The sequence below is a fragment of the Podarcis filfolensis genome (genome assembly GCF_964270895.1).
Source record: "Podarcis filfolensis genome assembly, chromosome: 18".
In the NCBI taxonomy this organism is placed as follows: Eukaryota; Metazoa; Chordata; class Lepidosauria; order Squamata; family Lacertidae; genus Podarcis; species Podarcis filfolensis.
In genome coordinates, this window is record NC_139622.1 from 6,131,115 (window position 1) to 6,144,207 (window position 13,093).

Consider the following 13,093-nt stretch of genomic DNA (forward strand, 5'->3'; position numbering starts at 1 on the left):
ATTTCGCGGTCTGGTTTTTTTGGGAAGATCTGGGAGGAGAATCCTGCACTAGGTGACACGCCTGGAGATATTGGGCTGTAGCCAGTTCAGAGTAGACCCAATGGAATAAATTGAGCCTCCGGTTCATCAACGAGTCTGCTCTGAGTCGGACTAACATGGGACGCAACCCATTGGGCCTTGGGTGGCAATGGGAGTTGTGGAACATCGGTAGTAACCTCAACTGGAAGAGTTTAATAAACCTGTCTACGCAAACATTGACTCATCTGCCAATGGATTCTGCTCCACATCAATGGAAGCCAAGCCGATTGAGATAGCCGGATTTTTCAGACGGCACAGAGTCATTTCAAGTTGACTTTGACGCAGTGAGCAACTAGCTTCGCAGGCGTTGCATAGCCAAATCACCCTGCCCAAATCCATGCTTTTAAAAAATTGTTTTGGAAATCACTGAAGTATACAGCTATTGGCTTTAGGGATTTTTTTAAACAGCATGCATGCTCCAGACTGGTCAGGTCTTTCTTCTGGTCAAAAAAGCAGGTAGGAGACGCACCAGCAGCTGTTATTTGCCCGGATTTTGAAAAGGAGGATGTACGGTGTGCAGGTGTCCTTAAACTCTGATCGCGTCCGCATGGGTAGACATTTATAGCATGTGGCTTCTCCCGAAGAATCCTGGGAGTTGTAGTTCGTTAAGGGTGCTAGGAACGACAGCCCTGCGAGCGATGAACTACAGTTCCCAGAATTCTTGTGCTTTCAACTCAGGGTGTGGATATAGCCAGAAGACAGTGCAGAGGAGAAGGCTTTTAAAAAAAGAAAGAAGCCTTAAACATATAATTTGGAAATGTGCTTTAAGGGTCACGCCTAAAGTTTTAATCTTTACTTCTGAAGGCAAATCCACGGTGTGTTGTTGTTTTTTTGCTACCCAGACCTCCTGCCTACAATCACAACCACGTACCAAAAAAAGCCAAAGTCCCGATGCACACAGATCTGATCCTGAGAATGGTTTGTGTGTTTAAACCCTTCCCCCGCAAAAATGTCACAACTCTGGCAACATGGCAAGGGGTGGGGAAACTCCGGCCATTGGAGCTGAAACGAGTTGCATTTCGGCAAGATGTGCGAGGCCAAAGATTCCTCACCTCTGACATATACAGTCATATCTTGGCTCCTGGACACCTTGCGAGTCGAACGTTTTGGCTGCAAACCCGGAAGTGAGTGTTTCGGTTTGCAAACGTTCTTTGGAACCCAAACGTCTGGTGGGGCTTCTGATTGGCTGCAGGAGCTTCCTGCAGCCAATCGGAAGCCGCGCCTTGGTTCCCGAAAGTTTTGGAAGTCGAACAGACTTCCGGAACGGATTCCGTTCGACTTCCAAGGTACTGCTGTATGCGGGGGTTGTGTTCAATGTTAGTCCTACTCAAAAGTATCTTACTCTGATACCACTGAAATTAATAAACATGGATAGCTTTCGGTCCATTCATTTCAACGAGTCTACTCTGAGCAGGAGCTCGCTGGCGACAAAGCAGGGTGCCCTGGGGGGAAATGAATGCAACCTTCCCTTTCCAGGTGTTGCCGAAACTTCATCTGCCACCATGGGACTGGCGGGAATTGGGATTCTTGCAAACTGATTTTGGTTTCCAAGGCAGGCTTCTCAGTTGCAAACATTTTGGCAGGAGGACGATGACCGGTTTGGAACGACAACCATTTCTTGGGTGTCAGGCCAGGGTCAAAAGTTGGGTCTCCACAAAAGAAGCCAGCGAGCTGCGTCTATTATCCTTCGGACAAGATCCAACAGTTGCGCCATTGGCTCTCGGGGCTGTATCAAACGTTAGCCCTCCTCAGAGGAAACCCCCTGAAATTTATGGACGTGACTACCTCGAGTCCATTCATTTCAATGGGCTTACTCTGAGCAATACATATGCAAGCTGAACCCCCAAGTTCCAAGGTTACTGAAAAAGTGCTGAGGGTTAGCCATTCAAAGAAAACTATCCAGACAAGGGAAGCCCCACTGGGAATGGCCAGTAGCTCTCTGTAACCAGCAAATTGGCTTCTCATAATTCTTTGCACCTTCAGAACCACTTTAAACTCCCAGAGCTTAAAAAAATAACGACAGAAGAAAAAATATATGTCCTTAATCAACATTGGGGTTATTATTACACGCCTCCAAACTGGGTTGTGTTTTTTAAAAAAATATATATATACAAGAACGGAAGGGGGGAAAAAACAGTCGCGTTGTTCTAATTATATATTTATTTTTAAGCCCCCTCCCCGCAAAAAAGTGCATTTTATATATATTATATATATTTATGTCTATCTATATATATATATCTATATATAGATATTTTTTTCCGTACTCATTTCCCGTCTCCCCTACCCCCACCCTCTCCTAGCAAACCCCCTTATCAAACATACAATCTCTGGAATGTCTTTTTTTTTCTGTGCTTAGCTTTGCCTCGTTCGACAACAGTAAATTAGTCATTTAAGGGTTCGTGGCGGTGTTTTTAAAATATGGATTTTATATATATATAGAGAGAGAGTGCTCTGGCGAGATCGTTCTCTGTATAGCTAACAGCGACGGCAACAGCAGCAGGAAGAAATTATTAAGCAAGGTGGGTGCCCAACACACCTGACGCTAAGCTCTGCTTTTACCTTCTGCATATCACAAGAGATGGAGAACCTTGCAGCCCTTCTCGGAGGATGCTGGACCACGCAGCTCCCCATCTCTTCCCTGAACATTTGCTGAAGCTGCTGGGTCCCCCATCTCTGGGTGCACCTGAAAAATTGGGTGTCTAGAAGAATGAACAAAAAAACTTAGGAACCCGCTCCCAGAATGACGTCTGAACTGTCCCTTCGTTGGGTCACTCTTAAGTCATTCCGCAAGCGGAACAGCTTCCGCTTCTGCAATTAAAGATCCCCCTCTCTCTCCTTCCCGCCACCCGGTATACCCCCAAATTTGCTCTGGGGGTTCCTCCAGTTATCTGGAGCGGATTGGTGGTGGGATTTGGGGGGGCACCCAGGGGGAGTAGAGAGAGAGGGGGGAAGTTCTGCTTACCGAGCGGAAGCCGTTCCCGCTTGCGGAATGACTTCAGTTGCCGTCGTGTCTGAGAAGCTTCAGGGAAGCATCTCACTGATGCTTTCCAAAGGATGAGAAAAGGGAGCTTTCAAGGGGGGTTATGGAACTAAATGCAAACAAGCTAGCAAAATGCTCTCTTGCAAAGAACATTTTAAAAAAAGAACAGCATCTCTCTCCCGCCCCCCGCGAAAAAAACACCCAGCGTCAACAAGAACATTCCGGGGCGCTCTTCTTAACTTAAAAATTTATAGACATTAAATGTTGAAAATATAAATAGATCTATAGATTTCATTTTTAAATAGCCTGACCTGGAGAGGAGGAGGGAAAGCAGCGCGATTATAGGGTAGCACTTAGAACTTGGGGGGCAGCAAGAGGTTTCCGATATATAGTCTCGCATCACCGACGCGGAAGAATCGCGACGGGCCTTTCCTGACGACTTAGACCGAAGCCACGGGAGAAGAAGAAGAGATGAATTAAGGCCAAATCAATTTTTGGAAGCATGGAAGATTCTCTAACCCACCTCCCCAAACTTAGCCACTGACGGCGAGGTGAAAAAAACCCACCCTCCATTTCCTCAGTAAACCTAAGCAGCTATTCCATACAGCTCTTTATGAAATGTCTCGGGTGGAAAGCAAAAACTTGAAAGAAGAATCAGGTCTAAAGTGAATAAAGAAGTAAGCCCCTCCCCCCTTTAAAGCAGAGGATAATCCCTTTCCGTACATCAACTCACACACACACCCCAATTAAAAAAACCACACATATCTGAAGTCCCTGCCCTTTTCTTTTCTTTTTTTTTTTTTGCAAACAGTCTCCAACATATCCTCTTTTTTTAAAGTGCAACAGAACAATATTCCCCCATTGGATCCAACGGGCTAGTGCAAAAGAAGGAAAGTCCTTAAGACATTTTTCAAGACGCTGTATCCTTCTTTTCTGCTTAAGGCTTCTTAATTTTTTTGTGGGTTTGGGCTGAGGCGAGCGGGAAGCGGGGTGGGCACAGCTTAGCCAAACCAATGTCCTCTCCTAAAATTCAGGACCACAGGCAGATCCGTCTCTGCCGCAGTTGGAGAACCTGATTTCCCTCCACATGGGAGAAAATCACAAAGCAGAGGGGCAAAATGTCAACTGGGCCCAGGTCCTTCTCTCCATCTATCTCCTCCACCCGGACCAGGAAGTTCTCAAAAGGTCTCGCCAACTGAGGGTCTCCTTTTTGGAGACGAGGAACACTTAAGAACCAACGGCGTTTGCTAGATGGTGGACCTAACTCATGGGCAACTCAAGCGTTGGCGAGGAAGAGTTCGTGGTCTAGAGCGTAACACCCAGGGAACAACAGCAACCTCCAACTTCACGATGCTAGGTTCCCACCAACTCCTGACCCTGGGGTGCAATAAATTTTAGTAGGTCAACCCGGTTGTAGAGGTACCTTTCCAGGTGTGTCCCTATACGAAGAACCTCACGGCCTGAGCCAAAGAGGGCAATAATTTATTTCGGAAATTAGATCAGAAAGCCTGATCTAATTGCAACCTGCCCCTGCAACGCCTCTTGGCAACGCAGCTGCCCCTTCCCCACCGTCCACGAACTCACCCCTTTACATTCACGCAAATGACACGGGTTTGCCAGGAACAGCCAATGCCAGCTGGCCAGCGGAAGAATTGTCAAGAAAGCAGCTTATACAGCAGGGCGGGAAGGTGCAAACAGGAAGATTGACGGCTGTCACAGGATCAATGGCAACGGGAGGGTCTGTGTGTCCCTTCCAGGTCAGCGGGAAAACTGTGGCCCCCCCAAGCCCTGCACACATTTCACCCCGCAGAGAGTTGCAAAAAGCTCTCGCTTCTTAGACTGAAACCCTTTCGGTCGTTATCGGGCCAAATAGACTTTCAATAGAACTATCCCCCCCCTTATTATTATTATTATTTGCAATGGAATCTAATCATTTACAGAGATGTCTTTGCATGCAGGCTCCCCCACAGACATTTTGCAAGCAACTCGACTTTTCCTAAAACTCCAATGGCTGGAAGTCAGTAGCACAGCAATGGGGGAAAACAGATCGGAAGGTGCCGACGTAGAAGACACACACGTACCCTGGAAAAAATACAGCTTCAACCACTTGAAATTAACATTTGATAAATTAAGTTTTTGCTTCTTCTTTTTTTGGATCGTGAAATTCAAGAAAGAAAAAACACGAAAACAGCCCAGTAGGGAAACATTTGTCTGTTATCTGTATTATCGTTATTATTATTTTTGTCGCTGATGTCATTTTAGAAGCATTTTTTCCTTCTTTTTTTTCCTGAAATACGGTAATATAACCAATAGTTTCTTTGGCAACACTTTACCACAACCTGGATCTTATTTTTAAAAAATAAAATAATAATAATAAAAAATAATAATATTTTCTTTCTTTTTTAAAAAAAAATCGAACACCTTATATACAGTATGTGATTCGAGGAAGAGGAACCTTGCATGCGAAGAGATGTCCTTTTTGCGTGTGTGTTTGTTTGTGTGTGTGTGTTTGTGATCACTTGTACAAAGAAGGAATAAGAAGGTTAAGGCAAAATGTATTCAGAGGTCCAGGCCTCCCTACACAGAGAAGGTACATAATTTTCTCTCGTTTTTTTTCTCTCTCTCTTATTTTTATTTTTAGTGCAAACGCTTCAAAGGCTTGTGTTAAAGTGTTGCCAGCACTCCTGCTCGAAGCTTAGCCCCCACACCAAGCAACGAACATCGGACCCCGTCCCGCGCCCCTTACCCTTCCGAGGGCCGCGCAGCGCGGAAGTTCATCTAACAAACAAGGTGCGGTATCTCTGCTCAGGAAAACGAAAAATAAAAATAAAATAAATGGGATCAGGACACAAGTATATACGCGGCGAAACCAGCCGGCGGGTTCCGCCGCGACAGCTACGCTTTCTTTCCAAAGGGTCCTGGGAACTGTAGTTTGGGCGAGGGCGCAGAGAACTCTCCCTCGAGAGATATCCCCAACCCTCCCCCTTCTTAGCCCTTCCCCTAATGCAGAACTACGTACAGTTTGCAGGACTCCTTGGGAAAGAGGGGGTGGCGGCCGCTGGTCAAGCATCAAGGACGTGGCCTTAGATAGTGGTGGCCCCCTCCTGGCCGAAGCTCTGCAGAGGCCGAAATGGACTAGGGGAGGGAATTCTTGAGATGGAGGAGGTGAGAGGGATACGAAGAGGGTCATGCACAGGAAGGATTTGCACAGGGATGCTGGCCAAGCAAAAATAAAATATTGTGGCGTCTCCTCGGGCCCAAGCTTGCAACAGCGGCTTGTGCAAAGGCTAACTTGGGGGGAGCGCACAGCAAAGGGGTCCCCGGTTCTGCACGGAGCCTCAGCCTCAAATGCTCACGGGGGCTGGACACAGATTTTGGAATTCCACCTGGTCTTCTGCCATTTTCTGGGCAGAACAGGACCCGTCGGGAGGGGGGGGGGGAGAGAGAGGGATTTGGCTGCTATCTCTTAGGTGTCCCAAAATAAAAATAAAAATTTAAACCCCAAAGAAGAAAACCCACCCTGTTCCTACGGTTTGAAAACACCCTGACTTTGAAGAGAGAGAGAGAAAAAAAATAAAGAAACTGACTGATGGAGCTCTGGAATATTGGATATTGATTGGTTGCTAGGTGGCTTGGTTGAAGTGGGGGGAGAGATTTTGGAAGGGGAGGGGGAGAGACGGGTTGGGGGGGGAATACACACAAAACATAAACAGTCATGGAAACAAGGAGGTGTAAAACAAACTGGTAGAGATACCACAACTTTTGATTACAATAAAGAATCTCATGTATCTATCTATTTACAAAGTCCACGCTAATTTTTGCATATGCAATCGTTTTTTAAGTCAGTGCTAAGCCGAGGTTCTCTATGGAAGAGAAATATTTTTTGGGGGGGGGGTGTCGGTGATGGGGGCCACATCCATCCAGGTGCCAGGACCTCCTCCAATTTGCTTCGAATGGGCCAGATCCATAAAAACGATGGAAAGATCCCAAAGCGGCGTTTGTCCACCAAATTTGCCGATTTATTTTAAAGCCATTTGATTTGCAGGGTTTTGTTTTTTGTTTTAAAATAGAAACAGACCCTTGAAAAGTTTTTTCCCCTCCCCATTTGCAAGAGTTGTTACGGAAGGCGAATCTGCTCCTAATTCAATTTTTTTATTTTTTGGAGACTTTGCAAAAATAAAATAAAAACCCGGTCCCAAACTATGAAACCAAGATGGAAGCTGTTCTGCACAGATTGCCTTCCGATAACCAGCTTTTGGGTATCTTTCGCCACGGTTTCCCAACCAGACTTTTCCTGCCGGCTCCCAAATTGGCTTTTCCCCCCCGGACTGGGGAAGCGGAGATCTGTTCTCTGGGTCCCGAAAACCAGGCTCACCTCCACACATATTCCGTGGAAAAACGGGCTTTTCTTCCCCATTCTGCATCCCTCAATTCGCTTGGGTCTTGATCAACTTTGAAGCGTTCAACTCTGAACCCTGTTTTCCCAAAGGAGGGATGAGCGACGCTGACCCAAAGCACTTGGGGGGCGAGAGTTGAGGAACGGCAAATGAAACCGGACATCGAATTTGGAATCCAAACCGTCCTTAAAAGCTTGTTGTTGTTAAAATAACAAAAATTCTTATTTATACCCTGCCCATCTGGCTGGGTTTCCCCAGCCGCTCTGAGCGGCTCCCAATCGAGTGTTAAAAACAATACAGCATATTTTCAATTTGGAGGGGGTTTTTTGGGGGGTGTTTGTGCAAGAGACGGGGGCAAAGGATTTGGAAGGAAAGCCGGCACAAATACGAGCCAAGCTGCGATGTACCCCATCGAATGGAGCCCTCGAAACCCAATTGAAAACAGATTTTGGAGCGGGAGGTCGGTGGGAACCAAGGTCTCGAAATCTCCTTTCTTGGGGAAGGTGGTCCTGGGAAAGATGGTTGTGGCCGGATGAGGGGGAAACCAATTAGAAAACGGACAGGCCAGCACTGGCAGTAAGACATAAAAAGGAAAAAATAAAAAATAAAAGAGGGCTGGGGTGGATACACAAAATAACCCAATGATTCCTGCCTAAAAATTCAAGCTTCCATTTTTGTATTTTGTCTTTTTTTTCTGAAGTGCAAATCACTTCCGAGGGCTACTTTATTCCTCTAAATTTTGCTGTGTCACAGAATCTAATTAACTCCAGTCCTCCCGATTTTATTTTATTTTTCTACGTTTCGCTTTGCTCCTGGTCTCAATCCACGAACCAAAACGGTGGATTTCATTTTAACTCTCTCTCTTTCTTTCTCTCAAATATATAGATAAGATAGATAGATATATACATTTGTTTTGTTTTTTTTTTCTCTTACAAAAATAAATTCAATTTTAGGAATTATTTTAATAAAAACAACAAACAACAATAAATTTCTTTCTGTAGAAGATGGTTTCGACGTGTAAACATATTCGTTTCTTTCTTTTATATATATATATAGATATATATATTTCTTTTAAATTAAGATAAAGTGATTTCAAAGTACCCGTTCCATTTCAAAGTGCTAAGACTTCTTAAGTTTCTAATCTTTTTTTTGTGTGTGGGGGGGTTTTTTTATTGCTTTTTTTTCTATATTAAATAAAACATCCACGTTTTCCCACCCAACCCATTTTATTTTTCTTTGTTCCTCCCCCTCACACTTCCCCGTCACAAACAAACAAACAAACACACACACTCCCCTGTTCGGTTACATTCGGCAAAACGGTTCACCTTTTCTCTCGTATTTAAATTAAACGAAAAATCTTTAAAAGTGCTTGCAAAAAAAAAAAAAAAGACGACTTAAATCTCTCTTTTAGAATCATTATTTTTAAACTGTGCATTTAGAAAATTCTGAAATGGATAAAAAGGTGTCCTTGGTTTCTTAGCTTAAGAGGGTCCTAACGATAGAACAGCCACTGCGTTATCAAGAATGCTATTTTCTTCTACATCAGATGGTTGGTCGGGGAAACAGGATTCGGTGGGTCACCACAGAAAACAGCTTGGACCACAAACCTTGCCTTGGTCCAAACCAATACCCCCTTTTCCAATTTTTTTAAAACGAGGCTCCGTAAAATCTCAGTAACTCAGGGGGCGTAAACTGGAAGATGGGACCCGATCTGAATAACCCCCCATTTCATTTCAGTGCGTTGGCTGGTCCTGGCTTGATATTTTTTGTGCTAGGCATATATATTTCTATAGTACCAAAAGGGGGAGGAGGACTGGGGAGTGGAGGGTGGGAGGGGGCACAGGGAACTGCACCCCACCGGATAAAAAATGGGAAGGGGACTGTGGACACAGAGGTCGCCCGGGTCTATAGCATCATCCCCAGCTCAGTTTCATGGCTGCTCCTTGAAAATCACAGCCCCCAATGCCTATTTTGCACTTCTGCCAGCAAGACCCCCATGATAACTCTTGGCAAGAGCCCACGGGGGTGGGAAGGGAGGGAGCCCCCCAACCTGAGGTGCTCAAGGAGGTCGAAAATGCAATCCCTGCAGAGAGGCTAAAGGCACTGCAAGCTCCCGCAACCCTTTTAAAAGAGTCCTGTTCTTTTTAGCCGGGAAGCTTTTAAGTCAAGGTGCAATAGCTCCAGGTTTCCTGCACTCAAAACAGAGCATTTCCCACGACCGCCTAGCCAAAATCCTTGCGTTGCTGGAACTCCAGTTTCCCGCAAAGGGTGATTTGTGATCAAGGCTGGAACCTGGTCAGCACAAAGGGGAGGGGGGAATTTTTAGAAAGCCGGACCATGCGGGGCAACTTCCTGCCTGCAAAACGAAAGGTCTAGTTACAATATGCCCTTAAATATGCAATATGGAAGAGGCACAGTGCTGTGTTTAAGGACTGCAGCAGCGAATTGCTGAACCCCAAAGCGTTGTTTCCAGCCAAATTCTACTCACGAGTAGAAATTAATGAGCCCGAGTTAGACATGACCCTCAATTTAAATGGGTTCAGCCCTGAGTAGAGGAAGCCTAATGTTTCTCTGTGCGGCGACTTACTTTATCCGCAAACAAAATTTGGTTTCATTCCGCAGGGCACACAAGACGCCGCCGGAGCAAGGCTAAGCAGCAAACTTTTAATCGACAAAAGTTGTTTGCAGGTTGGATAAGACCCTCCGGCAGAGTCTGGCCAATTGACGACTCAAATGCTGGGGGGGAGATCTTTAACGGAAGCCAAATCGAACGTGGACCAGATGAACAATTCGAAATCTGCGAGCCGATAAGGGCTGGGGATAGCCTCAAACCAGCAGATATTGGAGAAATTCCCATCCGCTGGTTTGGGAACTGCGGTTTGCAAGCTAAGCGCTGGGACCGCACGATTCTATGCTGCCAGCAAGATAATTTCGACACCTACCAACGTAGGTGAATTCTAGACTTGACGCCCTTGGGGGGGGGCTGCCGGCGCAGCCTCCTCACCCCACCCCTTTTACGACCAGGGGGTTGCCGTCTGCGGCCGCCCAGCAGGAACGGCGAACGGGTTATTTTAAAATCCGCGAGCCTTTTGAAAAATAAAATTTGAATCGGCCTAAGTTTGCAGGCACAGGAAATCCACCTCCGTCGATTTGCAAGGACGGATTTACGGGACTTGCGATGGAAAAATCAGGAGTCTTCTAAGACTCCTGCAGAGAGTCAGTGGCCGAAACGGTTTAGAGATTTGGGTTTAGAACAGCGCCAGGAACCCAGAGGTCTTCCTCCAGAATTTGCCACCCCACTAGAAAACAAAAACCCTTGAGAAAACTTAAAACCTCCATGGGCATTATCTGAAATGAGCACCCTCAGGATGTGGGGGCGGGAGGGGTGGGGGGAGGGGAGAGGAAGAGGAAGGAAGTTTCCCCCCCACCCCACCAATTCATTGATTCCTCAAGCCACCAACACAATTTATCTCCCTGCTTTTTTTTGTTCCTTTGGAACATTACGCTTGCTAAAATAGATAAAATCTCCAATATAATATATATTTATATATACACATATATATATGTATAAGTTTTAAAACGTTTAACAAACTAAAAACTCTGGAAGCTTCGTCTCGTATTTAATAGACCCCCCCTTCTCTTTCCCCCTCCAACCTGGTTTCCAAAACTTTCCTCTAAACACCCCACCCCCACCCCCACGGGCAGGGAAAAACAAAAAAAAAACCTTAAAAATTAATCTGCGGCTAACGAGAGGGGTACAACAAACTGCCTATTATTATGGGGAAGATCACAAACAAGATATATATATATATATTATAGACTTATAAGGCTATTCTTTTCCTCGCCCCCCCAAAAAAGAGCGAGGAAACCCATATTTTAAAAGAGGAACTGGAGGAAAAGTTATAACTAGATTTTGTGACACCATTTTTTTTCTCGTTACGGGTTGTTGTTTTTTTTTGGTTGTTTTTTGTTTTTTAGGAGAGTTCTTCCGTTTCGCCCTCGGACTTCGCCCCCCCTACATTCAAACCCCCCGACGCCGCTTTGGCGCTGGAACTCCCGTCAAAGTGCTGTTCTAAGCCGTCCTGCGGCGCAGTCGCATCCTGCGCTTCGTGGGCCTCCTCGCCGCCCGCCAGACTCCCGTCGTCGGGGTTGGAAGCCGGGGCGGGGGGCGCAGAGGCATCTCTCACGCGGGGCTTGCGTCCCCTCCGGGAAGGGATGCCGTTGCAGCCATCCTTCTTAAGGTGCCGGTGCAAGTGGTCGGAGCGGACGAAAGTCTTGAAGCAGCTCTCGCACTGGTAGGGACGCAGGCCCGTGTGGACGCGCATGTGGTTCTTCAGGTCGTAGTTGTGGGCAAACGCCGCCCCACACTGCTGACAAAGGTACGGCTTCTCGCCGGTGTGTTTCCTCATGTGAACCTTCAGCTTGTCCTGCCTGCGTCGGAAAGAGGAGGAAGGAAAAGTTACGGAGGGAAGATTTAAGACAGAAGTACTGTTGTTGTTTTATGGGTGTGTGGGTGGCGCTGTGGGTTAAACCACAGAGCCTAGGACTTGCCGATCAGAAGGTCGGCGGTTCAAATCCCCGCAATGACGGGGTGAGCTCCCGTTGCTCGGTCCCTGCCAACCTAGCAGTTCGAAAGCAAGTGCAAGTAGATAAATAGGTACCGCTCCAGCGGGAAGGTAAACGGCGTTTCCGTGCGCTGCTCTGGTTTGCCAGAAGTGGCTTAGTCCTGTTGGCCACATACCCGGAAGCTGTACGCCGGCTCCCTCAGCCAATAAAGCAAGATGAGCGCCGCAACCCCAGAGTCGTCCGCAACTGGACCTAATGGTCAGGGGTCCCTTTACCTTTACCTTACTGTTTTTTTTGGGGGGACAGGGGGTGGGCAGGGGTGGGGGACTCCCTGGTCCTGAATGGGCAACTGTGTGCCTGAAGGACCAGGTGCGCAGCCTGGGGGTCATTTTGGATGAATAATAATAATAATAATAATAATAATAATAATAATAATAATAATTTTATTGTTTGTACCCCACCCATCTGACTGGGTTTCCCCAGCCACTCTGGGGGGCTTCCAACAAAGATTAAAAATACATTAAAATGTCAACACATTAAAAACTTCCCTGAAGAGGGCTGCCTTCAGATGTCTTCTAAATGTCAGGTAGTTGTTTATGTCTTTGACACCTGATGGGAGGGCGTTCCACAGGGCGGGCGCCACCACCGAGAAGGCCCTCTGCCTGGTTCTCTGTAGCTTTGCTACAGAGTGAGGGAACCGCCAGAAGGCCCTTGGAGCTGGACCTCGGAGACTCACAGCTGTCCATGGAAGCGCAGGTCAATTTTGTTTCCAGGGCAGCTGTCTACCAGCTCTATCGGGTACGCAGGACCCTTCCTGCCCGCAGACTGTCTTGCCAGAGTGGTGCATGCTCTGGTTATCTCCCGCTTGGACTGCTACAATGCGCTCTACGTGGGGCTACCCTTGAAGGTGACCCGGAAACTGCAACTAATCCAGAATGCAGCAGCTAGACTGGTGACTGAGAGTGGCTACCGAGACCACATAACACCGGTCCTGAAAGACCTACATTGGCTCTCAGGACGTTTCCGAGCACAATTCAAATTGTTGGTACTGACCTTGAAAGACCCAGTATAC

The 13,093-nt window shown here is 46.6% G+C and overlaps 1 protein-coding gene across 1 annotated transcript in view; it reads right to left on the reverse strand.

The window, feature by feature from the left end:
• Positions 1-5,264: 5,264 nt before the first annotated feature.
• The window catches only part of ZBTB7A (zinc finger and BTB domain containing 7A), a 59,437-nt gene continuing 51,608 nt past the window's right edge, over positions 5,265-13,093 (reverse strand). The window contains exon 3 of the mRNA XM_083594661.1: positions 5,265-11,886. Coding sequence (XP_083450787.1) covers positions 11,430-11,886 — 457 coding nt within the window. The 3' untranslated portion in view covers positions 5,265-11,429. The remainder of the gene's footprint in view (positions 11,887-13,093) is intronic.